The sequence below is a fragment of the Rhinatrema bivittatum genome, chromosome 4 (assembly GCF_901001135.1).
Source record: "Rhinatrema bivittatum chromosome 4, aRhiBiv1.1, whole genome shotgun sequence".
Lineage (NCBI taxonomy): Eukaryota > Metazoa > Chordata > Amphibia > Gymnophiona > Rhinatrematidae > Rhinatrema > Rhinatrema bivittatum.
In genome coordinates, this window is record NC_042618.1 from 472,861,854 (window position 1) to 472,885,847 (window position 23,994).

Below are 23,994 nucleotides of genomic sequence, written 5' to 3' on the forward strand. Positions count from 1 at the left end.
CTGCCAGTGCTCCTCTCCCCTCACCCACCACTGAATCTACCCCATCTTCAGCTTGCACTCTCTTCTCATCAGTTGCCATCCACGTTTGGCCCGGAACCCGAAGGCAAAGGTTCTGCTGATCCTGGCCAGGAGGAGGTTTGGAGGAGGGGCTACTTGAAGGGAGAAGTGAGATACAGGAGGGGGATGTAAGAGGAGGCTGGGGACGAAAAGGGAAAAACTGGGGGATGTGAGAGAAGGGCTGGGGGGAGGGGGGAGAGGGAGGGGATGATGAGCTCAGTTAGGGGTTATAGGGAGGGCTTGGGGTGAGAGAGGATCAGCTGGGGGGGAGGAGATGAGAGGGAGGGGATGATGAGCTCAGTTAGGGGTTTATAGGAAGGGCTTGGGGTTAGAGGTTCAGCTGGGGGAAGGTGAGAGAAGGGCTGGGGGGAGGGGGTGAGAGGGAGGGGATGATGAGCTCAGTTAAGGGTTATAGGAAGGGCTTGGGGTGAGAGGATCAGCTGGGGGGAGGGGATGATGAGCTCAGTTAGGGGTTATAGGAAGGGCTTGGGGTGAGAGAGGATCAGCTGGGGGATGTGAGAGAAGGGCTGGGGGGATGATGAGCTCAGTTAGGGGTTATAGGAAGGGCTTGGGGTGAGAGAGGATCAGCTGGGGGATGTGAGAGAAGGGCTGGGGGGATGTGAGAGAAGGGCTGGGGGGAGGGGGAGAGGGAGGGGATGATGAGCTCAGTTAGGGGTTATAGGAAGGGCTTGGGGTGAGAGAGGATCAGCTGGGGGATGTGAGAGAAGGGCTGAGAGAGGATCAGCTGGGGGAAGGTGAGAAGGGCTGGAGGGTACAGCCCGCTGGAGGGGGTGGAGGTTTAGAGTAGATCAGCTGAAGTACGGGGAAGGTGAGGAGTGAACGTTTGGAAGGGGACTGCACCCCTGCTAACTTGTTTTGGTCGTCCTCTGGGGTCATGTGGTACTCCGGGGTCACGCTGGCCATGATTCCCTATGGGCCTTGTTTGCTGTTCAGGAGCCACTAAGGCCAGGGGTATTCACCTCTAGTCCTCCAGGGCCGGAAACAAGGTGGGGTTTTTCAGGATATCCCCCCTAATGAATATGCATGAGGTACAGCTGCACACATGCCGCCTCAATGGAATGCAAATCTACCTCATGCATATTCATTAGGGCTGTCCATTTCCGGCCCCTGAGGGCTGCAGGTGGCCCCCTGCACTAGCCCAGTACATGCTTTCTCCCCTATATTCTCTGTGCGCCAGTGCCTGTACCATATGCACCATATTAGGACTCCTACATGAGGGCCTAGTGCAAACGTTTTCTATACCCATTTTTGGAAACGGAGTAGGTCTGAGAAGTGCACAAGGCTTGCAGGGTGTTAGGAGATGAATCACTGCTAGGAAAAGGCGTGGCCCCCGCAGACCGGCCGGGCTCTGGCACTTCCAGCAAGCTGTCTGTCAGCTCTGCTTGTGCTGTCATCAGACCTCATGCCGGGCTTGGCTTTCACTTTTCAGGGAGGAGGGGGTCCTTTGGGGAGATTCGATCCTGGGCTGAATCCCCCCGACTCTGCAGGAGCATCCGAAACAGAAAGGAGGCGGGAGGGAGCCGGCGGCGGCGCGCAGGGCCTGATCGCGTGCGCGCGCAATTCTTACCTCTCCGCCTCCTGGCGCATTTCTTCACGCTTTTGCCTTCTCAGTTCTCTCCGGCGTTCAAAGTCATCCATGATCCTCGTTTTAAGCTTCCCAACGCCACCGAGGGCTGACCCTGCAAATTCAAACATAAGAGCAGTGAGATTGCCGGGCAGGGAAAGGATCTCTCCAGTTACTAAAGGACACGAGGTGACTGCATTGGTCCCGGATCGTCTGTGTGCTCTCAGCCAACAAGAAATAGCCGAAGACGAGGCTGCATGAGAACCCGTGAAAAACCACATAAAATCCCTTTTTTTGGCTAATAGAGCAATCTGGGAAGGCTCTTTGCAATAAAGAGACATTTTTCCCTTCTTTGTTCGTGCCTTCCAGTCCCAAGATTTTCCTTGGAGTTTGCTAGAGCTTCAAAAGTTCCTAAGAGGGAAATCTGGAGCGAGGGAAACGGGAGGTGTCGCTGGCCAGCGCCCCTCCCCCACTGAATATAACCCCCATAACATTTGTTGTCAAATAAGAGTGCATGTCTTCTGCAAAGGGAGGGCGTGCAGTAACCTCAGCCTGTACCCAAGTCATGCAACTCCCCCTCCCACACACTCTCTCTCTCTCTGAGCCTCACTACATCCCCCTCCCCATCCTCTCCTCCCTGTGCCACGCGCAAGCCTCCTCGGTCTCTGCACAATTCTCCCCAGATCTAGAGACAACGAGCCTGGGGCAGGCCGAGCCGTCGCTTCTCGCGCATCGGTGGCAAGCGGGCGTGACGGGAGGGGGAGGGGGGGCTGCTGCCGAGCCCACCCGGGAGGAAGCGAATCCGGGGTCACAATCCCGGGGCCCTCACCTGCCTTTGTCGCCTCCGGATCCAGCCGGGAAGTTCCCTCTCTCTGAGAAGGAAAGGCTCCAGCAGAAAAGCGCCGGTGGCTTTCCTCCCCCCGCCGTCAGCAGTGCGTGCGGCGCTGGCACTGCAGGCCTGCGCTTCCTGTGCGGAGCTGGAAGCCGCCGCCGCCGCTGCTTCCTCTGCCTTTCAGGGAAAGCTCTTCCAGCCCCTTCTGTGCAGACGGCACCAGACACTGAGATTACAGAAAAAAAATCTGCTGATCCCGACAGAAATGGAAAATCCTTTTCCTGGCCTGCATCTGCAGGGCTGGGGTTTCTCAAACCAGAAACCCTGCGCTGTGCTGCTGTTTCCAGGGCCCTGGGCGGGGGGGCTCCCACCTGCAGTCACGAGCCCTGAATCCCACCAGCCCGCCCTACCCCGAGGGGCAATCCCCCAGCCCCGGCTGACTCACGGATTAGGGAGAATGAGCCAGGAATCCCTCCGCACCCGAACTGCCAATCCAATGTGCCCACGTACAGTCTGCTAGCCGGGTCTTATTCGTAGGTCTCCTACCTTTACTGTCCAAATATAGCGTCCACTGTTTTTATGACCTGGAACCTTCTTATTGCTCATTTCTAGGCTCTCGATGCCAGCAAACCCCCTTCCACACAGTTTCTCAGGCTATCCCCCTCTTTTTAATCCCCTCAGCCAGTCACTGCCGTGATAACCCTTAGCTGAGAGACAGGGACTCTGTTACCGTCACTGATGTGCAAAGGTTACGGCCCTCTGCTCTCCCATGGGTTCAAAGGCAAATGGTGCCCTGAGTGAAAAGTGTTGATGGTACCCTGATCCCCCCCCCCCCCCCCCCGATCAAGCCCCACCACTGGTCTGTGCCTGTAGGTTTTCTGTGCAAATGAAGGGTGGGGGTTGCGAACATCCTGACCTTTAACCACCCCATCCCTATCATTTGCCTTCTGCCTTCCCCCCCCCCCCCCCCCCCCAATGCATATTCCTCTTCCCTGCCAACACATCTGCCCATCCCCCATGCTCCCCTTGCCATCTCCCCGGGCAGAATATCTGCTTAGTGGCAAAGCTGCTACCCCCATTGCTCCAGTTCACCTACCAGCCCTGTTAGCAAGTTCAGAACTGGCAGGCTGACACTTCCTTTATGCAGACAGAAACATATCCAGCCTGCCTTACAAATCCCATCACTGCCTGAGAGATCCCCCTATCTTTATCCCATGCGTCCTTGAATTCAGATACTGGTTTTGTCTCCACCACTTCCATGCATCCACCACCCTCTCTGTACAGAAATATTTCCTAAGATTACTTCTGAATCTGCCTCCTTTCACCCTCACGCTAGATCCTCCTTTCCTTTGAAAGAGGCTCACCTCCTGTGCATGGAAACCTTGGAGATATTTGAATGTCTCTATCATATCTCCCCTACCTCACCTTCCCTCCAGGGTGTACATGTTTAGATCTTTAATTCTGACCCCATAAGCTTTAGAACAAAGACCACTGCCCATTTTAGCAGATACACGCTGGAGCGACTCCATCCTGTTTATATCCTCTGGAAGGTGGGGTCTCCAGAACTGTACTCAGTATTCCCAGTGAGGTCTCACCAGGGCACTATACAGGGGCAGTGTCACCTCCCTCTTTCTGCTGACCATTCCTCTCCCCGTGCAGCCAAGCAGCTTTCTGGCTTTTACCATCGCTTTATCCACCTGTTTAACCACCTTAAGATCATCAGCCCAGTCCAGCCTTTGTACATAATTAACCTAAACCTGAATATATTCTGTAATAAGTTAAGTTAACAAGCATGTTATTTTATTATACTATCAGTTAACCTGCTGTATATAGTTAGCTAGGTTCTCAATTTAATGTTAAACTGTATCTTGTCATTAAGGCCAGCCTTAGACATTCTGTTATATGTAAACCGATGTGATATACCATATTGAATGTCGGTATAGAAAAATAAATAAATCAGATACAATCACCCCCAGATCTCGCTCTTCCTTTGTGCTTGGAAGAATTTCACCTCCAATACGTAGCTCTCCTTTGGGGTTTTGCATCCAAAATGCATTTTTTTAGCATTAAATCTTAGTGGCCAGACCCTAGACCATTCCTCAAGCTTTGCTAGATCCCTCCTCATGTTTTCCACTCCTTCCTGGTTTGTCCACACCGTTAGAGATGTTAGTTTCAACAGGAAAAAAAGACAAACCTTTCCCGACAAGCCTTTCGCGATGTTGCTCGCAAAAATGTTGACAAGAACAGGTCCAAGAACCTACCCCTGAGGCAAACCGCAGAGAAAGGCTCCATCTCCCACCACCACCCTCTGCCGCCTCCCATTCCGCTAGTTCCTAACCCAGCCGGTTACTCCGGGATCCACTTCTTGCGTGCTGATCTCATGCATCGCGAAATCGTACACGTGCTGGTCCATGCGTGTTAAACATGCTTACAGGGTCGGCAGCGACGGGGAGCAGCTGCACGGGCTCCCGCTGCTCCTCCTGTCGGGGACGGGCTCTGCGTTTGTGCGACTTGAGGTGTGGTGTGTGTGCGCGGCTGCTTAAGGAACCCTTCGCGGCCACAGCTGCAGGCACCACAGGAAACAGTGTTGGTGCCGACCTTCGCTGGTGACCACCCTCATGGCATAGCGCCTCGTGCAACCGCCCCCCTGCTCGCACTAGCCTAAAGCCGGCCCCTGGCTGTGATCGTTACCTCTGCAGCACGAGTGCAGCCCCTTGCTGGCCGGGTATCAGCAAAGACAAAGCGAGTCCTGGCAACATGCAAGGCAACAAAGGCAAGGCTGGGCAGTGACCTGGAACAATCTGACGCTGCCCAGGGCTCGGCTGGGACTAGGGATGCGCATGGAGGTTTTTGCAGTTTTGCTTTGGTTTCGTGCTATTTGGGTGGAGGAGTAGCCTAGTGGTTAGAGTAGTGAGTCCTGCTGCTGCTCCTCGTGACCTTGGGCAGGTCACTTTACCCTCTATTGCCTCAGGTACAGAATTAGATTGTAAGCTCTCTGGGGATAGAGAAATACCTACAGTACCTGAATGTAATCCACTTTGAAAGGCTTAAAAAAAAAGTGCAAAAAAGCGGAATATCCTCTGTCGATTTTTAATTTGCTCTGTATGGAAGTTACTTATTCTCCTGGTTGTCAATGTTACTTGTACTTGTTCTTAATGAGTTGCTAACGTCTCAAATGTTCCTTGTATGGCTCCCCCGCGACCGTTCTGCTGCACTGTAAACCGGTGTGATCTGTACGTCATACAGGAATGGCGGTATATAAGAGTTCTAAATAAATAAATATAATTCTAAAATTTGTGGCCATTTTTCTTTTTTTAGGTTTCCTTAGAATTTGTCTTTTCCCAAGTCTCGTTTTAGCACGCACTATTTCGAGTTAGTGAGCGCTCTCGCTATTTGTGCTAGTGCGCACTAAGAGCAACAAAGAGCACGCACTAATGGTGAACAGTGCGCACTGAAAACTTGGAAGAAAACAACAACAACATTTGGTTAAATTTTTCCTCATTTCACTTTACAAATGAAATGAACCAAAATTGTTAAAAACGAAAGCACCTCCCCTTAGGTGTGACTAGGAATGCAGCTCTGCAAAGGGTGCGGACGTTTTGAAAAATATGACAGGGTCAAAATTCTGAACTTTTGGTATTTTGAAATTCGACATTACAGCCACCTGTACGTAACCTCCTCCCCCCCTCTCCTTCGGAAGGGGGTCACACTTCCAATCCCTGCTGAGCACGGACCCATTCGTTGCAGGGTTGGGAAACGGGGACAGGAGAAACTTGTATTACTCTAAAGGGGATTGCCCTCAGAAACAAACAGATGCTGCGTTCCAAACAAAAATCACTGATCAAAACGTTTAGCAAGTGCACAAAAATCATGAAAAACAACAGGAAACTGTTCTCCAAACTCCACAAGCAACAGAAGTGTTCAGCTTCACAGGAATTTGTGCAAAGTATTACTCAGAAACCGGGCTGATTTTCAGAGGGTTTAGATTCCTAACTTCTGCAGTTGGGCTCTTCTGAAGCTCTACTTGGCCCGAGTGCTAAATTTAGGCTCCTGGTTTCACTTAGACCCCTAAATTCAGAATTCTTAGAAGTGGGTGCCTACCGGGGCGGAGTTAGGTAGCACCGACTTTCAGCTTCAGGCAGCTCATTTCGGATCCTAAATCTAGGCACATGAATTGCAGGCCTGAATTTAGGTGAATTTTCAGCTGAAAACCTCAGCTCCTAAGTTCAGTTGAAAATAGGCGCCCAATTCAGGGGTGAAATTCAGCTCAGCCCAGCTTCCCTGCAACCCCTCAGCGTTCTCAAAAGGCCTCCGATTCATGATTCCCCCCGAAACAATTGTAGACGATCCATCACAGGCGGCCGGGCTCCACCGGAACAAATCCCAGGGAGGCCCATTGCCACGTACAGGAGAGAGCATTCGGAACCGAGGAAGCCCAAAGCAGAGCACAGCCCCTTGGCACTCTCCTCCAGGCTCCCTCCGAGACCTCTCTCTCTCTCTCTCCGCAGTTGCTCTTCAGCTCTAGTCACCATTTATTACTTCTTTGTGAACGGCTCTCATTTTTGGGGATAGACCCTCCCTGTCAGCCATTCCTGGGACATCCCACTCAGCTCCTATGGGGAAACCTGACCTCCCTCTACATGCACAGGAGCTCTGGGTGTCCGTGACGCAGCCGGAATAGAGAGTCACCCAAGCTGCTGCACACCAAAGACCAGAGCAGAAGGCAGGATTCGTCTTACGGGTACGTCATCAGGCAACTTACACTCTCAGCCACTGCAGGCAAGTTGTAGGGTGTCCCAGAGCCCCCATCCTCAGAATTCAAGGTCGAACGTTATCCAGGAAGGTGAAAGCAGCTTTACTGACTGCTTGCTAAGATTTATAGAGTCAGACAGACTGGGATCTAGTGCAGTAGCTTTTGCTGAAGACAGTTATCTCCCTGCAGCTGAGAACATCACTTACCTGCTGCAGCATCACCACAGTCAGTGATATTAAGCAAAGCTTAATATCATCACTATTACTAGCAATGGTAACATGGAATAGACTTAGTTTTTGGGCACTTGCCAGGTTCTTATGGCCTGGATTGGCCACTGTTGGAAACAGGATGCTGGGCTTGATGGACCCTTGGTCTGACCCAGTATGGCAATTTCTTATGCTTATTCCTGGGAAATTCTGCACAAAAAAATGTAAAATTCTGTGTGCAGAATCTTTAAATTCTGTATACTTCATATTGGTCAAAACACCACAACATACATGACCGACTTTATGTAATTAATTTAAAATGTAATAAAAAAAAAAAAAAGATTGCTTAAAGATACGGAATTTTAAATATTTAGAGCAGAATTTCCCTAGAAATTCACTGTAAGGATGCCTCTTCCACCCTCTCTCCCTATTCCCCTGGCCACTTTGCCCTCTCAGGCCCCAACTCCTCCACCTGCCAGTATCTCTCCCCTCCCCCTCTAGACACAAGCCCTTCCACTCTATCTCCACTCCCAGAGTTTGACCCGTTTCTCAGTACTGCCCCTCATACAGGCTCCCTCTGTCCCTCTCTCTCACACACATGCTCCCTCTTCTCTGGTACACATACACACACTCTCATACAGGCTCCCTCACTCTCTCTCTCACACACACATCCCCTCATACAGGCTCCCTCTCTCTCTCACACACACCCCTTCATACAGGCTCCCTCTCTCTCTCACACACACCCCTTCATACAGGCTCCCTAACTCTCTCTTGCACACACCCCTTCATACAGGCTCCCTCACTCTCTCTTGCACACATACCCACACAGGTTCCCGTGCTCCCTCACACATACACCCTCACACAGGCTGCCTATATCTCTCTCTCTCACACACCCCTTCACACAGGCTCCCTCTCACACACACACACATCCCCTCATACAGGGTCTCTCTCTCTTGCACACATACCCACACAGGTTCCCTTGCTCCCTCACACATACACCCTCACACAGGCTGCCTATATCTCTCTCTCTCACACACCCCTTCACACAGGCTCCCTCTCTCACTCACACACACACACACATCCCCTCATACAGGGTCCCTCTCTCTCTTGCACACACACCCACACAGGTTCCCTTACTCCCTCACACATACACCCTCACACAGGCTGCCTATATCTCTCTCTCTCACACCCCCCTTCACACAGGCTCCCTCTCTCACTCACACACACACACATCCCCTCATACAGGGTCCCTCTCTCTCTTGCACACATACCCACACAGGTTCCCTTACTCCCTCACACAGGCTATCTATATCTCTATCTCTCACACACCCCTTCAAACAGGCTCCCTCTCTCACAAACAAGCGCATTCACATACATACAATCCCTTTTTTAGACACACCCAGCTCCCAGTCTCTTACACACATATACACACTTCTTCACAATCTCGTCACACAGGCTTCCTCGCTCTGGCACCCACACTCAAGCACCCTCACACATGCTCTCTCTCTCTCTCACCCCCCCCAGGCTCGCAGTCACACACACGACCTCACACTGCCCCACCTACACCCCCACACTCCTCACACACATCCCCTACACACACTCTCTCTCTCACTTGAGGCTTTCATCTTCGCCGTGAGCAGGACGACCTCCATTCTCGGCACGCCGGGTTCCCCATCTTTGCCATTTCCTGCACACATGCAATTTTGCATGGGGGGGGGGGGGGCAGTTTTGCACTAGCGCAGAATCCCCCTAGGACTGAAAGCGCCATCCCTGCTTCCCCCACCGGAGAGCGCTATCTGCTACCACGGCTCCACTGCTGCTGGTACAAAATGGACAGGCTCCCTGCAAGAGGTAAGCAGGCTCTCGACAGGTCTAGCTGCATCCAAATCCAATTGGGTGTGTAAATTATACGATCTGTGTAGGGCTGGCTTTCCTTTCAGCACACGCCCAGAATCCTCCCTGCAGCTCAGGGGAGAGTTCAGCGCGGTTTGGATTAAGCCGAACCTGCGTGGGACGTGGTAGGCCTCCTATTAAGTCCAACACGTACTGACCCAGCTTGTCTCCGATTCCTTTGTGGAGCTGGCTCCCCACTCAATCTTGTCCCCTGACAATAGGCTGCTGTCGGGGCGGTGGTCATACCAAACCACCCTTCCAACCTTCTCCCAGGACGGTAAACAAATCCAGAGGGGCCTGCATAAAAAAACAGGTCTGATCTCAGGTGAGCCCTCTCAGGAAATTCTGATTGTGATCCAGTGAAATCTGGCGCAGAAAACCAAACATCAGAGACAGGCCAAACGGGGCCAGTGCAAGCAATCTGGCGCCACCCCACCCCCCAACGTAACTATTGCTGGCAGTGGCTGAGGCACAGCACCCCGGCGAGATTTTCCCGCCCCCCTAACGGAAGTAGCAGCTCTAAGGCCAACCTAACTCAAACCAGCACTTGGGTCGTGACCTATCACAGGATAACGTGCACTGATGGCGCGTACCAGCCTCGAAGGTATTACGGCACTCGCCAAATGTCCATTCGTATCATGACAAAGATGTTCGAGATCCGGTAACTAGAGATAATTACTTCTCTGAGCAATATCCAGTACGATGCTGACCTGCACTCGAGGTCAACTGAAAAGATAGCAGCTCGGAGCTTGATCGTTGCAGATCAGAAAACCCATCCATCCTAAGCGCTAGCCTGGGACCTCCGGTTCTCTGTCATTCACGACGACCGGAAAGAGCGGGATAGACGCTCTCCATTCGTCTCACAACGCCACGAGAAGGCTTTCTGTGTGCACTCCACACCATCCCTTCCAGAACCATCTCTAACCCAAGCACCCTGCACAAACCTTTACTGACCGGGCGGCTCTGCACCCACGCTCTCCTGAACATGGAGCCCTTTGCACTCTGGATTTACAAAAAGGGGGCCCCATACTTTGTCAGGCACAGCTTAGAAAGAGCCCGAGCACCCCGGTTCCTACAGGCGTTTGTCACGAGTGGCAGGTAAAATAAATCTGTACAATGACACTTTTCACCCATTTAAATGCACTGAAAGAAAGGGGGGAAACACTGGCAAATTCCAGAGAACTCTGTCCCCTTTCCTCCAGAGGAAGCGCCAGCACTGCGGCAACCACGGGAGCTGAAAATTGTGAATTCCCCCTCTCCCTCCAGCTTTTCCATCCTTGGATTTCACTCAGGGTCTTGCAAGAATTTTAATTGCAGGAAGCAAGCATTATTTCCTGCCATTAAGATCTCGCAAGCTCTTCAGCAAACTGGCACAGGAATGTCCCTCCAGCCTCCACCGTGAATGTGAATAGGACTGGTCAAGTTTAGACAGACAGACTGCTCCCAGCATGGCCCGGCACCGTCTACCTAAGCCATAAATGCACCCCCATAAAACCGGCAGGCTGGCAAACAGCCCAGCAGCATCGGAAGGGTAATGGCAATGGCCTAAGCTCATAGAAACACGACGGCAGAAAACGATCCAGGCTGCCCATCCACCCATCGCTCCCTCAGAGATGCCCCCGTGCTTGTCCCATGCTTTCTTGAATTCAGATACCGTTACTGTCTCCTCCATGCAGCCACCTCCCTCTCCTGAGTGTACCCCCTTTCACCCTCATCCCGTGACCCCCACTGTAAAATGCTCACCTCCTGTGCATGGAAACCTTGGAGATATTTGACTGTCTCTATCCCATCTGCCCATCTCGCCTTTCCCTCCAGGGTCTACATGTTCAGGTCATGTTGATTTGACCCGATAACGGGAGCAAGGCTCTGCAGAGCGCCTCACAAATGTAGTTAGTCCAATAAAACTGTCTCATCCACAGCTTGTTGGGCTTAATTTTCTGGGTTTTTTTAAAATCGCACACGCCCTGCTAAAGCAGATACACCTTAGGCGCTGTAGAAGTCCCTTCTGGACGCGTAAAGAAAGGATTTTGTACGGTCTCAGGAGCAAGTCTACACCCGTATTTTTAGCCGATTCTTCTGCTGGTCCGATAAAAGTTTGCACAGCCCGCAGGGGATGCCACTGTCTCCAGGACACCAAAGCACCCTCCAAACTCCAAAACCTGAAACCCTTCCCCTTCCCACCCGCAAAGCCTCATCCCCTTTTGCAAAATATGTTCAACTGCTGGATGGAGCCTGGGCTGGCAGCCCCTCCCCCTGGCTTCGGATAACAGCACGACGGGGAGATGGACCCCCAACAAGAAGTGCACAGCTGCAATAAACGCAGCATTTCTGAAGCAGAAATAAAGGAGAAGCAACAGTAAGACCAACGGAGGGAGGAATGGACTCAGGAAGTTTTAAAGGGAACGAATTTAGTGAATTCTCCCACGCAGAATATACACAGAGAAGTGTTTCGTATTAAATGTTTCTTGGATTCTCGGCAGATACGACACGCAGCAAGAATCCTTGTTCTCTAGCAGGCAGGGCCCTGGGGGGCGAGACTTAATGCTTTCCTCTAGTCTAAATGTATAGGGCACATAATCAGTGCAAGTACAATAAAAGCGATTCACAACCTTACACACACAATAAAACACACAATACAATCAATACAACAGCAGCAAAACCAAAACTGCAGCTTACCACCCTCCAAAGATATACATAGGAAACGATTCTACCTACCGGGTTAGAACTGCCTTCTGCAGGCGAGAGAGGCCGCTCTGATTTAACCCTTTGTAGCAAGCAAAGAGGAGGCACCACATGAACGATGGGCCTGGGGCAGTTCAGCGGCAGCGCCACCTGCAGTCTGTCCTCAGCTGTTGGGTTCTTTTTCATCTCGCTTGCTTGCTCTTATTTCTAGGCAATTTTCGTTTCCTGTCCAAATATATTGTGGGATACATGTCGGCTAGTTAAGTTAGCCAGGCTTATTCCGTGCCGCTGAATATACCTGGATAAGTTACAGTTAGACGGATATGTGAAATCCCGCTAACTTTAGACCTGGCTTAACTTGTTAACTCTGCTCCTCCCCGGAGCGCCTACCTCCTGCCCCAGGAAGGCCCCCGACTAACCCGGCTAAAAGCCGCATAATTCACTCTCCGGCTAGAATTTAGTCGGGAAAGTAGGGATGTGCATTCGTTTCATCCATTTCATATGTTTCCTATCCAAGCATGTAATACGAAACCTATGAAACATATGAAACGAATGCACATCTAATTGACATATGATGGGAAACGAATGAAACGAATGCACATCCCTATGGGAAAGCATTTTAAAAATGCGGCTAAGTCATAACATTCCTGTTACCCCTTTAAATGGCTTTTGAATATGCATCCCTTTATTTCTTATATACTTTTCCATTTGCTTGAGATAAAAAGTGCACAACCTTTTATTTTGTCTGCATCCCGTTATGAATAACTAGCCATTAAGCCTGTAACAACGGGCTACATTTAAAAAAAAAATTTCAGTCCATTTCCTTCCCACTTCCTCCCCCCTTCCCTCACTCTCTCCTCCCCTCCTCCCTCTCTCCTCCCTCTCACCTCCCCCCTCTATTCTCCCTCTCCTCCCTCCACCTCACTCTATTCTCCCTCCCACCTGCCCCCTCTATTCTCCCTCTCCTCCCTCACTCTCTCCTCCCTCCCCTCAGCTCACTCCCTCCCCCCTCTATTCTCCCTCTCCTCCCTCCCCCCTCAGCTCACTCTCCACTCTCTCCTCACTCTCTCCTCCCTCCTCTCAGCTCACTCTCTCCTCCCTCCTCCCCCTCCCCTCACTCCCTCCCCCCCCCCTCACTCCCTCCCCCCCTCTATTCTCCCTCTCCTCCCTCCCCCCTCAGCTCACTCTCCTCACTCTCTCCTCCCAGCTCACTCTCTCCTCCCTCCTCCCCTTTCAGCTGATCCACAACCGGCAGATAGGGGGGCGTCCCTCCCTCGCGCGCGCCGCCACCGCTCCTGCTTGTCGCCGCCGCTCCTGCTCCTCCCGCTTGTCGTCGCCGCCGCCGCTCCTAAGGAGCAGGTGCCTTTTTTTTTTGAAGGGGGGGGGCACGCTCTGCTCTGGCCGACGTGCTCACATGCGCAGTAGAGCTGCTCTCTACTGCGCATTTGCGGCACGTCAGTCCGGGCTCCCTTATGTAGTAGATTCCATGCTCTGCTGAATATGGGCCTGATTTTCGAAAAAAAAAAACATTCACGGGCATTAAATGCGTTTTCATGTGCGTAAAACGGGCTTTTGAACATTTCCCGGGGAGGGGGGGTGCATGTACGTGTAAACGAACACATGGAAGCAGTTCCAGACGAACGTCTACATGCACCAGATCAAGGGGCTCCAGGGGGCGAAGCTGGCTGGACACGCATTCGCGCCTGCTAACGAGCTCACGAGCAGGTGGAAACGTGTGCGCCTATGGCGCACTGGGTTCTGTGCCTGCCCGCTAGTTTTCAAAACAGACCGACATGCATAAATCCACTTTGAAAATCCCCTGGCACCGCTGTCTGAACGATGATCAGTACTGGAGCGCCTTGGTGATATTAGGGCTGGGCAGCTAAAAAAACTTTAAATGCTTATTTTATTCTTGGAAAAGAAAGATAAAAGCTTTTCTTTTCCCTACTGGATTTCACTGAATAAAGGCAGATATTTTTGAAGATTTTGTCAGGAACTAAGCAAATAAAATTGGGGGTTTGCACGTGTACAATGGCCGAATCTGCCATCTGTCTACAAGGATTTTCAGCCAATTAAAGGTACGTATTTCGGTGTTAGTTTTAAAACAGCTGGCATTAGGCAACATCTGCAGGTATTTATATGCCAGTATCTGTGGGAAGGTTTTCTCAAGAATAATTCTGCACGTACTTTTGGAAAATTCAGAAGCAGGTGCATGAGTGCCAATCCCTCCCCGGTCCCGCCCCCGGGAAGGGCTCTGCACACTAAGAGTAACACTGCCAGCATCCTTTTACTGTTCTCAAAGCCCCTTTCTGTTTTGTACCTGCGGAAATGGTTCACAATACATGCGCTTTAGCTGCAGGGAAAAGGAGGCAGTCCTTGCCGAGAGGAGAAAACGACCCGCACACAGACTTTCAGAGATGTAAATGAGGTTTTATATTTTTATTGATTTGTTTTCAGTTAGTAATTTAAATGTTAAGGGCCAGATTTTAGTAGGTACGCCCAATTTTATAACATGCGAGCGCAGCCGCATGCATGTTATAAAATCCGGGGTTGGCACACGAGCAAAGGGGTGCACACTTGTGCACCTTGCGCACGCCGAGCCCTAGGGGAGCCCCGATGGCTTTCCCCGTTCCCTCCCTCGGTGAGAACTTTCCTTCCGCTCCCCCCCCCCCACCTTCCCCTCCCTTCCCCTACCTAACCCGCCCCCCAGCCCTATCTAAAAACCCCCCATACCTTTGTTGAATAAGTTGCGCCTGCCTCCGGGCAGGCGTAGATTGCACGCGCCGGCCAAGTGCCGGTGCGCGATCCCCCGGCATGGCCGCTATGCCGTAGGCCTCGGTCCTGCCTCCGCCCCTGGACAGCCCCACCCACTCCCCGCCCCTTTTTTCAAGCCCCGGGACATACGCACGTCCCGGGGCTTGCGCGCGTCGCCAGGCCTATGCAAAATAGGCTCGGCTCGTGCAGGAGCGGGTTTTCGGGGTTACGTGCGTAACCCTTTTAAAATCCGCCCCTTTATTTGTATGCAGGTCTGGTTTTGATTGTGTGTGTTATTGCTGCCATCTACATTGCATAATAGTATTAGATATTGATTCTTAAATTCTGCATGTCTAACGAAATAAAAATAAACCTGCATACTTCTAACTCACATAACCACTCAATCTTCAGAAACAATGAAGAGTGGGTGACTCGCCAGAATGATGGCTACTGCCTGGACACAATACCCTTATTCAATAAACATACACATGGTTACTGTGACTCCAACATCACTCTAAGCTTCAACAGCAAGAGGAAATGTGGAAAAAAGGATTTGTACTCACAAAGCGGGGAGTAGCTGGCTTGTTACGGCGGTTACTACCCCAAACCAAATGTGCCTGATACTTCACTTTCGATGCACATCCAGCATAGCTCCCTGCTCCAACGGCAGGGGAGAAGAAAAACTGATACTTCACGCATACCCAGCATAGCTTCAACGGCAGGGGAGAAGAAAAAAGGATTCACACTCACAAAGCGGGGAGTAGCTGGCTTGTTACGGCGGTTACTACCCCAAACCAAATGTGCCTGATACTTCACTTTAGATGCATATCCAGCATAGCTCTCTGCTTCAACGGCAGGGGAGAAGAAAAACAACCAATAAGGGCTGTATAACATAGTCTGGGTTAAAACAAATAAGCATGGGTGTAGCTTGCTTATTGCGGCGGTTACTACCCCTACTACCCCTAACTAATCAAGCTAGATATTTCACTTGGATGCAGCTCCATCACCGCTCTCTACATTAATGGTGGGGGAGGAAGGGAAATAGAACCAAGAGCTAAAAGAAACAGATAAGTATGAGAGAAAAAATGTGTGAAGCTTGCTGGGCAGACTGGATGGGCCGTTTGGTCTTCTTCTGCCGTCATTTCTATGTTTCTATGTATGAGTAGTTTGTGTCTAAAGATCAGCAAGGTCTTCCTCCACGTATCCGAGTCAGATCCACCCACTACGCAATTTCCTTGATGAGCAGAATCTTGCTACTGTAATCCATGCGTTAATCACCAGTCCAATCGATTACTGCACTTCCCTGGACAATGGCAGCTCACAATACAGTGCAAAGTGCCCCCACTTCCTACAGTCATATCAAGTCTCTTCTACATCAGCTTCACTGGCTCCCAATAGAAAGCAGGGTGCAATTTAAAACTCTCTGCTTTCTCTATAAATGCTTAAATAAACAGGCCCCCCGAATACTTCTCTCCCCTTCCACGCCCTCAAGGGAACTGCCTTTCACCAAAACGGATCTTCCTTCCTCTCCTCCACTGACCAACATGAGACTCTGCTTTCAGCTGTTCTGCACCGAAAATCTGGAACAAAGAGCCACCAACCCTGTGCCTGGAGATCAGGAAACACGCCAAGACACGGCTTTCCAGCCAGGCCTTCCCCCTAAGATCCACATCTCCCGCCCAACTTCCCGGATCCCCGGCGAGGGACACAACTGGGTCTTCAAACTACTCACAAATGGGTTTTCCTTTGCTGGATCCCAGGGCTACGTTAACTGCAAATTCTGATTCGACTGTAAGATGTTCGAATGCTTCCGTTCATTTAAATTTATTGTAAAACGCCTGGAGACCAACTTTGGGAGAAGGCGGACTATCCAATGCTCATAAATAAATAATAAGCATGCATGTATTTTATCATTTGGGCAGCTTATTGACATTTTAACCCCCAATGTTTAAGTAGTACCTGTATTTTTTTTTTTTTACCTGGCAAACCTCTTTTGACTCTTGGGATTCCAACCCATTTGGCGCCTGCTTCAGCCTCATTCACTGCCGACTGAAGATGAGGAAAGTAGGGAGCGGGATCCACAGCTGAAGCTCAGTAAGAACGTCAGGGCCTGGGGATTTTTCCCTAAGGGTGCCAGGCGCAGTGGCTTTCCTCCTGCTGAGGGATGTAGCCCTAGCACATGAGACGGGCCTTTCACTGGCTGATAGGTGCAACTGTAGATCGGTTACTTCTGCCACACTCCCAGCTCGGGCCAGCCCAAGGAGCCTGGGTCACTGGGCCCACCCCACGAGTGCATGCAGGAAAGCTGAAATCTCTACTAAATGATTGAAAGCATTCCAGTCAAACTGAATCTGATAAATAAAACCAAGTACTCCTTCCAAATCCAATTCCTCAGATATATTTAAAGTTTCTTACACTATCTTAAAAGGAAAACAAATAAATCTTGTCTTGCATGAAAAAGTCTGTGAGAACTTGTTTGGATAAGAGAATATTTTCTTAATATTTTTCCACAATGCAGCACGACAACCATGGCCTTTGCTGGGAACCATCTCAGCTTTTAGCATTTGTTACCGTTCCGCAAGCTTCAGCAGCCTCCCGCGGCGTTGCAGCTCGACCGCACTGCTCGGCTCGGTGCGGCACCACGCAACTCGTGGCATGACTCCGCCCCCCCATGTCGTCAGCAGGCCGGCCGGACGTTCCCGCAGCAGCAAAGGAAAAACTACTATTTAAAGAGATCTCTCCAGCACAGCACTGCCTCGGCTACGGGTTTGCTTGTGCTGGAGCTTTGGTGAACCCTACTTGCCTCTCTCGGATTGGATTGCCTGGAACCTTTGTCTGCTGCCTGCCCTGAACCAGACTGCCTTTGGGACTTGTTTGCTCGCTGCCTGCCCCCCTTGGATTGGATTACCTGGAACCTCTTTGTCTGCTGCCTGCCCTGACCCGGACTGTGACTTGCTTACTCTCTACCAGCCTCTTGGATTGGATCGTCTGAACCGGCCCCAGGTGCACATCCTCCTGTATCCAGATCAGCACCAAACCATCAAACGGAGTAAGGTAAGGCTGTCCTCTACGTTTGGGTCCACTAGCAGATTCGTAACAGTTAAAAGAGGCCATGGATCCTGTAGATCTGACAGCCTTACAGGCCATTCCCGGATTAGCCTCCTGGATCCAACAGCAGCAAGGAGTACTGGATCAGGTGACAGGAGTTCTGGAATGGTTGGCTGCTCGCATGGATGCCTTGGCACTGGCTCCACCTGGGACTCCACCTGTCGCCACACCGCCATCTGCCGTCTTACGTCTTCCACCTCCACCTCGCTTTAAATGGAGCTCCTCTGCAGTGTCGGGGCTTCATAAATCAATGCCGCGTGCACTTTTCACTCCAAGCCTCACTATTTCTCTCAGACAAGACTAAAGTCACCTTTATTTTGTCCTTACTGGAGGGTTCAGCCTTAGCCTGGGCGTCCTCGTTATGGGAGACAGACGATCCTCTGGACCAATTTGTGAAAGATTTCCGCCTTATCTTCGATGAGCCAGGATGTTCGACTTCAGCAGCCTCCAACCTACTTCAGATCCGGCAGGGTTCCCGCTCGGCAGGGGAGTATGCCATTCAATTTCGGACTTTTGCGGCCGAACTTTGCTGGGGCGAGGATAGCCTTACTGCTGTCTTTCGCCAGGGATTATCTGATCCCATTAAGGACGAGTTAGCAGCTCGGGAACCACCTGAATCTCTGGAGGAACTGATACGTTTGGCAGTTCGCCTGGACCTCCGATTCCAGGAGAGGTCTCGGGAACGGGCAGCCATCCGACTACCTTTTCGCCTGGCACCCACCTTTCAACGTCCACTTGAGACACCCAAGTCCTTGGAACCTCAATCCAGCACTGAAGAACCCATGCAAATTGATCGATGCCGACTCTCGCCCGAGGAGCGGCAGCGTAGAAGATTAAATCATCTGCACCAGAACGGGACATTTTGTGAACAGATGCCCTAAGAAGTCAGGAAACTCCCAGACCTAAGCCAGGTAGGAGAGGTCTCCCTGGGTCACACCATTCCCGCTCCGCAAATATTAATTCCAGTTACTATATCCACGGGAAAGGAGTCCGTTCATCTCCAGGCCTTCTTAGATTCCGGGGCAGCCGGCAATTTCAAAGAGGAGAACTTAATCCAGTATCATCACATTCCCACCGATCCACTAAGGACTCCTCTCACCATTTCTTTAGTGTCGGGGCAACCCTTGGGGATCCGAATCTCCTTTATCACTAAACCGGTCAAAATGAAATCGGGAGTTTTACACCAGGAATCCATTCAGTTCTATGTACTCCCCTACTCTGTCAATCAGGTGATCCTAGGTCTGCCCTGGCTAAGATTACATCAACCCCGTCTGGACTGGGCAACCCTACAGTTAGCCAGTTGGAGCCCGTATTGTCATCAAAATTGTTTAATACAAGTTAAACCTTGCCAGGTCAGTTCTGCGATAAGGTGCTCTGGCATACCACATCAGTACACAGAGTTCGCAGGCGTTTTCAGCCAGCAGCAAGCAGAGGCGTTACCACCTCACCGGCCCTACGATTGTGGATTAGATTTACTCCCCGGTCAGTCTCCCCCCCAGAGGGAGAGTTTATACTCTTTCAGAGCCTGAGTCTGAAGTCATGACACAGTATATCCAAGAGAACCTGGCTCGGAGATTCATCAGACCTTCCTCCTCTCCAGCCGGAGCTGGGTTCTTTTCTGTCAAGAAAAAAGATGGGTCTCTACAACCGTGTGCATTGACTACAGAGGTTTAAATAATATTACCAGGAAAACCCGATACCCGATTCCACTTATTTATGAACTCTTTGATCGAGTAAAAGGGGCTCAGATTTTTACTAAACTCGATTTAAGAGGGGCTTACAACTTAATCCGGATTCGGGAGAGAGACGAGTAGAAAACGGCCTTTAACACATGTGATGGACATTATGAGTATCTGGTAATGCCATTCGGGCTTTGCAATGCCCCAGCCGTATTTCAAGCCATGATTAACGATGTCTTCCGAGACCTCCTTTATTCCCATGTACTTATCTAACTGGATGATAATCTAATTTTTTCAAAAACAGAGGAACACCACCAGGACCCATGTGCGTCAAGTACTCCAGCGTCTCTGAGAAAATAAATTATACGCCAAACTAGAAAAATGCTTATTTCACAAGGAAGAGTTATCGTTCTTGGGATACATTGTTTCCTGAAGAAGTCTATGTATGGACCTGGAAAAACTCAAAGCTATCCTGGAATGGCCTCAACTGGAGGGGCTCAAAGGATTACAACAATTTTAAGGCTTTTCCAATTATTATCGACAATTTATCCCAGCATATTCTACCTTGGTGGCTCCACTCACTGCCTTGACTAAGAAAGGAGCCTCCATTTATAATTGGCTATCTGAGGCCATCCATGCCTTCCAACGTTTAAAGGAAGAATTTGAAAAAGACCCCTGTTTACGGCACCCCGACCTTTCATCTTGGAAGTTGATGCTTCAGCTCCAGGAGTAAGCACCATTCTTCTACAACCATCAGAATCTGGAAAATTATTTACTTGTGCATAATTTTCCAAAATATTTTCTCCGACGGAAAATAATTACGCTATAGGAGACAGAGAAATCTTGGCTATAAAATCCGCTCTTGAAGAATGGTGACACCTTTTAGAAGGAGCCAGGCATACTATTACTATTCAAAAAAAGAAAGTCACATTTATCTCATGGTTATATCGGTAAGGAATACCCTCATACCAGGGCTAATGCACACTTCCGCCTAACGGCGTCTTTTACTTTTATGTACAAACACCAATTTGGCTGCCCATTTAAAGTGCAATCATAGGGTAACCTTTGTTTTTTTAAAAACCATGGTTAACATACTGCCGCTGATTTTTAAGCAGATTTTATAATTGAATTTGACCACTATTTTTTTCTTTTTTATCTTTTTTGTTTTTTTTCAAAAATATCTTCTCAATAAAGCAAAAGTCCAAAAAACTCATTTGCTCGTTGTCTTCTCTTTGTCCCTTCTCAATAAAGTAAGAGTCTCAAAACACTCATTTACTCATTTGTTCATAAATGCAGAGAAGCAAAAGTCCCAACAGCTCATTTGCTCAAAAAATGCAACAATCTTTTTGAATGCACTTATCTTATTCAATAAAGCAGGAGTCACAGCACTCTGCGGAAAAGCCCGACACCGCTGGTGTTTCGAAGTTATTTCTTCGTCAGGGGCTGAATGAGCGTTTAAAGAATGAAGTAGTTCATGCGGCTTTATCATGATATGATAAAGAATTTCAGATACCTCCATGGTATAACTAATACCTGAGACGCAAATCTTTATATTGGAAAGAAAGCTCTAGAATAAGAGGATGCGACAGGAGGCTGAAAGGGAGGGAGGGAGCTGCAGGAGCAGCTTTAGAAAATATTTCTTCACAGCAAGGGCGACGGATGCATGGAACGGCAATAGACTAAACGCCGGTGAAGAGACAACAACAGAAGGCCGGGGACAAACACAGAAAATCCTGCCCACAAAGATGTGGGTTTTACCTAGGGGCCAGAGCCCTGTGCAGCTCGCTCCCCGTGGCTGGCTGGTGTGCACCCCACTACGATGCAGGCTTTCGTTACTTTTGCATCATGGGCTCTGGTTCTGGCAGCACACAAATAAGGTGAGAGCACGACTCTTGAATGCACGCATGACTGACTCCTGCCCTAAAGCAGTGGTCCTCAACCCAGTCAGTCCGGTTTTCAGGATACCCGCAATGAACATGCATGAGGAGGATCTACGTGCACCGTGCACATTGCATGCAAATCTCTCTCATGTATATTCGCCGAAAACCTGACTGGCTAGGTGCGAGCCAAGGACTGGGTTGAGAACCACTGCCCTAAAGGTTACCAGATGACCCCGTGCCCCAGGACAGACTGACCTGGTTTTACCCCCATGGCATTAGGGAAATCAGAACCATGTCTCCATGCATGCAATATGCTCAGCCTCTGTCTTAGGTGACATGGACTCACCTGTAGCCCGTCTGATGGCGTTTAGTCTGAGAAAACGATATCAGAGAAGCCATTATAAAGCCCTGCAATACTACTGAAATATTTGTGTTTGTGATTTTACTGGGGAAAATATTGCAGCAATTCTATCAGCTCCCAATAATTATGTCATGTCCAACAAAATTATTTTTTTTTTAATTTTTGTTCTATAATAAGTACGGCAGTGTCTCTTTAATATTAGTAAGCATTTCTGTTTCAGCATGAAAGGAGCAGGAGTTACTGAAGGGCGGGTCTCACTATTTTGTTCTTTCTAGTTTTCACGCCTTAGGGGCCATTTCAACAGCATCCCTGCTGTTTTGCTGCTCTATTTTGGTCTGTTTTAGGCTGTACTCTAAATCAATCCAGCCTGCATTCTTGCTGCTCCCTGGGGACATTCATTGCAATTAACTGCTTCTGATGCCTTCACGGTGCAGAAGGATTGGAACCAACATAAAACCGCATTGTTTCACGGCAGGCAGAAGCAGCCACTGCTGTCACCCGTAGCAGTACAGAAGAAATATCCTTTGCAGGCTGCGGTAAACTTTACCAGACCAATAAGAAAGCTGCTGCAGAGAAGTAAGCGAGCTTCAGAGATATCCAGTGATGGATTTAGGTTTCTGCTGTGCCTAAGCACTGCTGGTACTGCGGCACCCCCCCATCTTCCCCAGGAAGATAAGGCAATAGGCAGTAGAAAAGTCTTGAGGCACAGCCCCGGAGCTTTCTGCAGCACCCAAGAATAAGAATATTCTGAGCGCAATGGCCGACGTTTCCATCTTCTATTGCATCGCGAAAATAGTTTTTCAGATTTCCTTGTGTTTGTATAAATTATCTTGTTTTTTACTGGGTACGGAAAAAGGATTTCAAGAGTCAGCACAGGCAAGGGATGATGAGAGGAGGAGGAGGAGGACGGGGAGGAGAGGGAAAGGATCAGAAATGGGGTGAGGAGAGGGAGAGAGGACTGGGGATCAGGGGAATAGGAGATAGGAAAGATCAAAGAAAGGAAGGTTTGATAAGAGGGAGAGGACCAGGCATCTGGGATGGGAGAAGAGGGAGGGAGGTCAGAGGAGACAGGATTAGGATCGAGGGTTGGGGGCTGGTCCTGGGAGGGGGAATGCTGGTCCTGCTCCCCCCTGGCATCTCCATCCCCTCTCTAAACTCCCACCCAAACCCTTCTCTCCCTCTCTCGCACAGCCCCTGGTCCCTTCTTTCTAACCCAAATAATAAATGCCCTCCAGCTGATCCCCTCTCAGCTCCCAATTCCCAAAATGATCCCCTTCACACCCCCTCCCCAGCGATCTCTCTCTCAACCCCTCCTCTCCCCCAGCAGGAGGACAGCAGTGCCAGCGTCTCAGGATTCAAAGCACGTGGACCTGGCCCGGGGCACCACGTGGACCTGGCCCGGGGCACCACGTGGACCTGGCCCGGGGCACCACGTGGACCTGGCCCGGGGCACCACGTGGACCTGGCCCGGGGCACCACGTGGACCTGGCCCGGGGCACCACGTGGACCTGGCCCGTGGCACCACGTGGACCTGGCCCGTGGCACCACGTGGACCTGGCCCGTGGCACCACGTGGACCTGGCCCGTGGCACCACGTGGACCTGGCCCGGGGCACCACGGATGCCGCCTCCCAGCCGGCACGGGGCTGGCGGAGGGAGAACGGAGGAAGAGTGGGGGCAATGAAGGCTTGAGAGGGGGCACCAGCTCTTTAAAGACTTGGGGATTGGGCTTATAGGGGGACACCAGGAGATTTTGATAATTTAACTCAACAAGCCCCCCCCCCCCCCACCGAACAATCCTATAAAAACACAGAACATGAGTGTGACGGAGATCCTCCTATCCTTATGTGCAGCAACCATCCTCTCTTCTTTTGTGAAAAGACCCTGGCCCTTTCAGAAGTTATTACCTGTTCATTCATGGAAGGGGGCAGGAGAGGCTCTGCCCTATGGAGAACTTCAGTGGAGTAAAGCAAGTGGTTTTAGTTACTTTGCTGGCTGGGGCCGGGAACAGAGCAGTAAAAGGTTCTACTGTAAGGATGGGCTACATTTGTCCTTGGCCGGAAAGAGGATGCTAAGTAAGAAATTCAGAGCATACATTATCAGGCATCTAAACTACAAGGCGGGGATGGCAGAAGGTGGCCAGTGAAACTGTCATGTATACAGGAATTGGGAGAAGAAAACAATAAAATCAATCAGCTCAAAGCAG

The 23,994-nt window shown here is 50.3% G+C and overlaps 1 protein-coding gene across 5 annotated transcripts in view; it reads right to left on the bottom strand.

The window, feature by feature from the left end:
• Positions 1 to 23,994, bottom strand: part of LOC115089200 (non-muscle caldesmon-like) — a 268,564-nt gene that overhangs the window by 123,021 nt on the left and 121,549 nt on the right. For 4 of the 5 annotated variants that reach the window (XR_003856028.1, XR_003856027.1, XM_029597254.1 and 1 more), the window contains exon 3: positions 1,646 to 1,757. Coding sequence is in view for 3 of the 5 variants with exons in the window: in XM_029597254.1 (XP_029453114.1) it covers positions 1,646 to 1,716 (71 nt within the window). In the remaining 2 variants the exon portion in view is untranslated. Of the gene's footprint in view, positions 1 to 1,645; positions 1,758 to 2,471; positions 2,663 to 23,994 lie in introns of those variants that run through there. The other variant, XM_029597252.1, reaches the window with a different exon arrangement.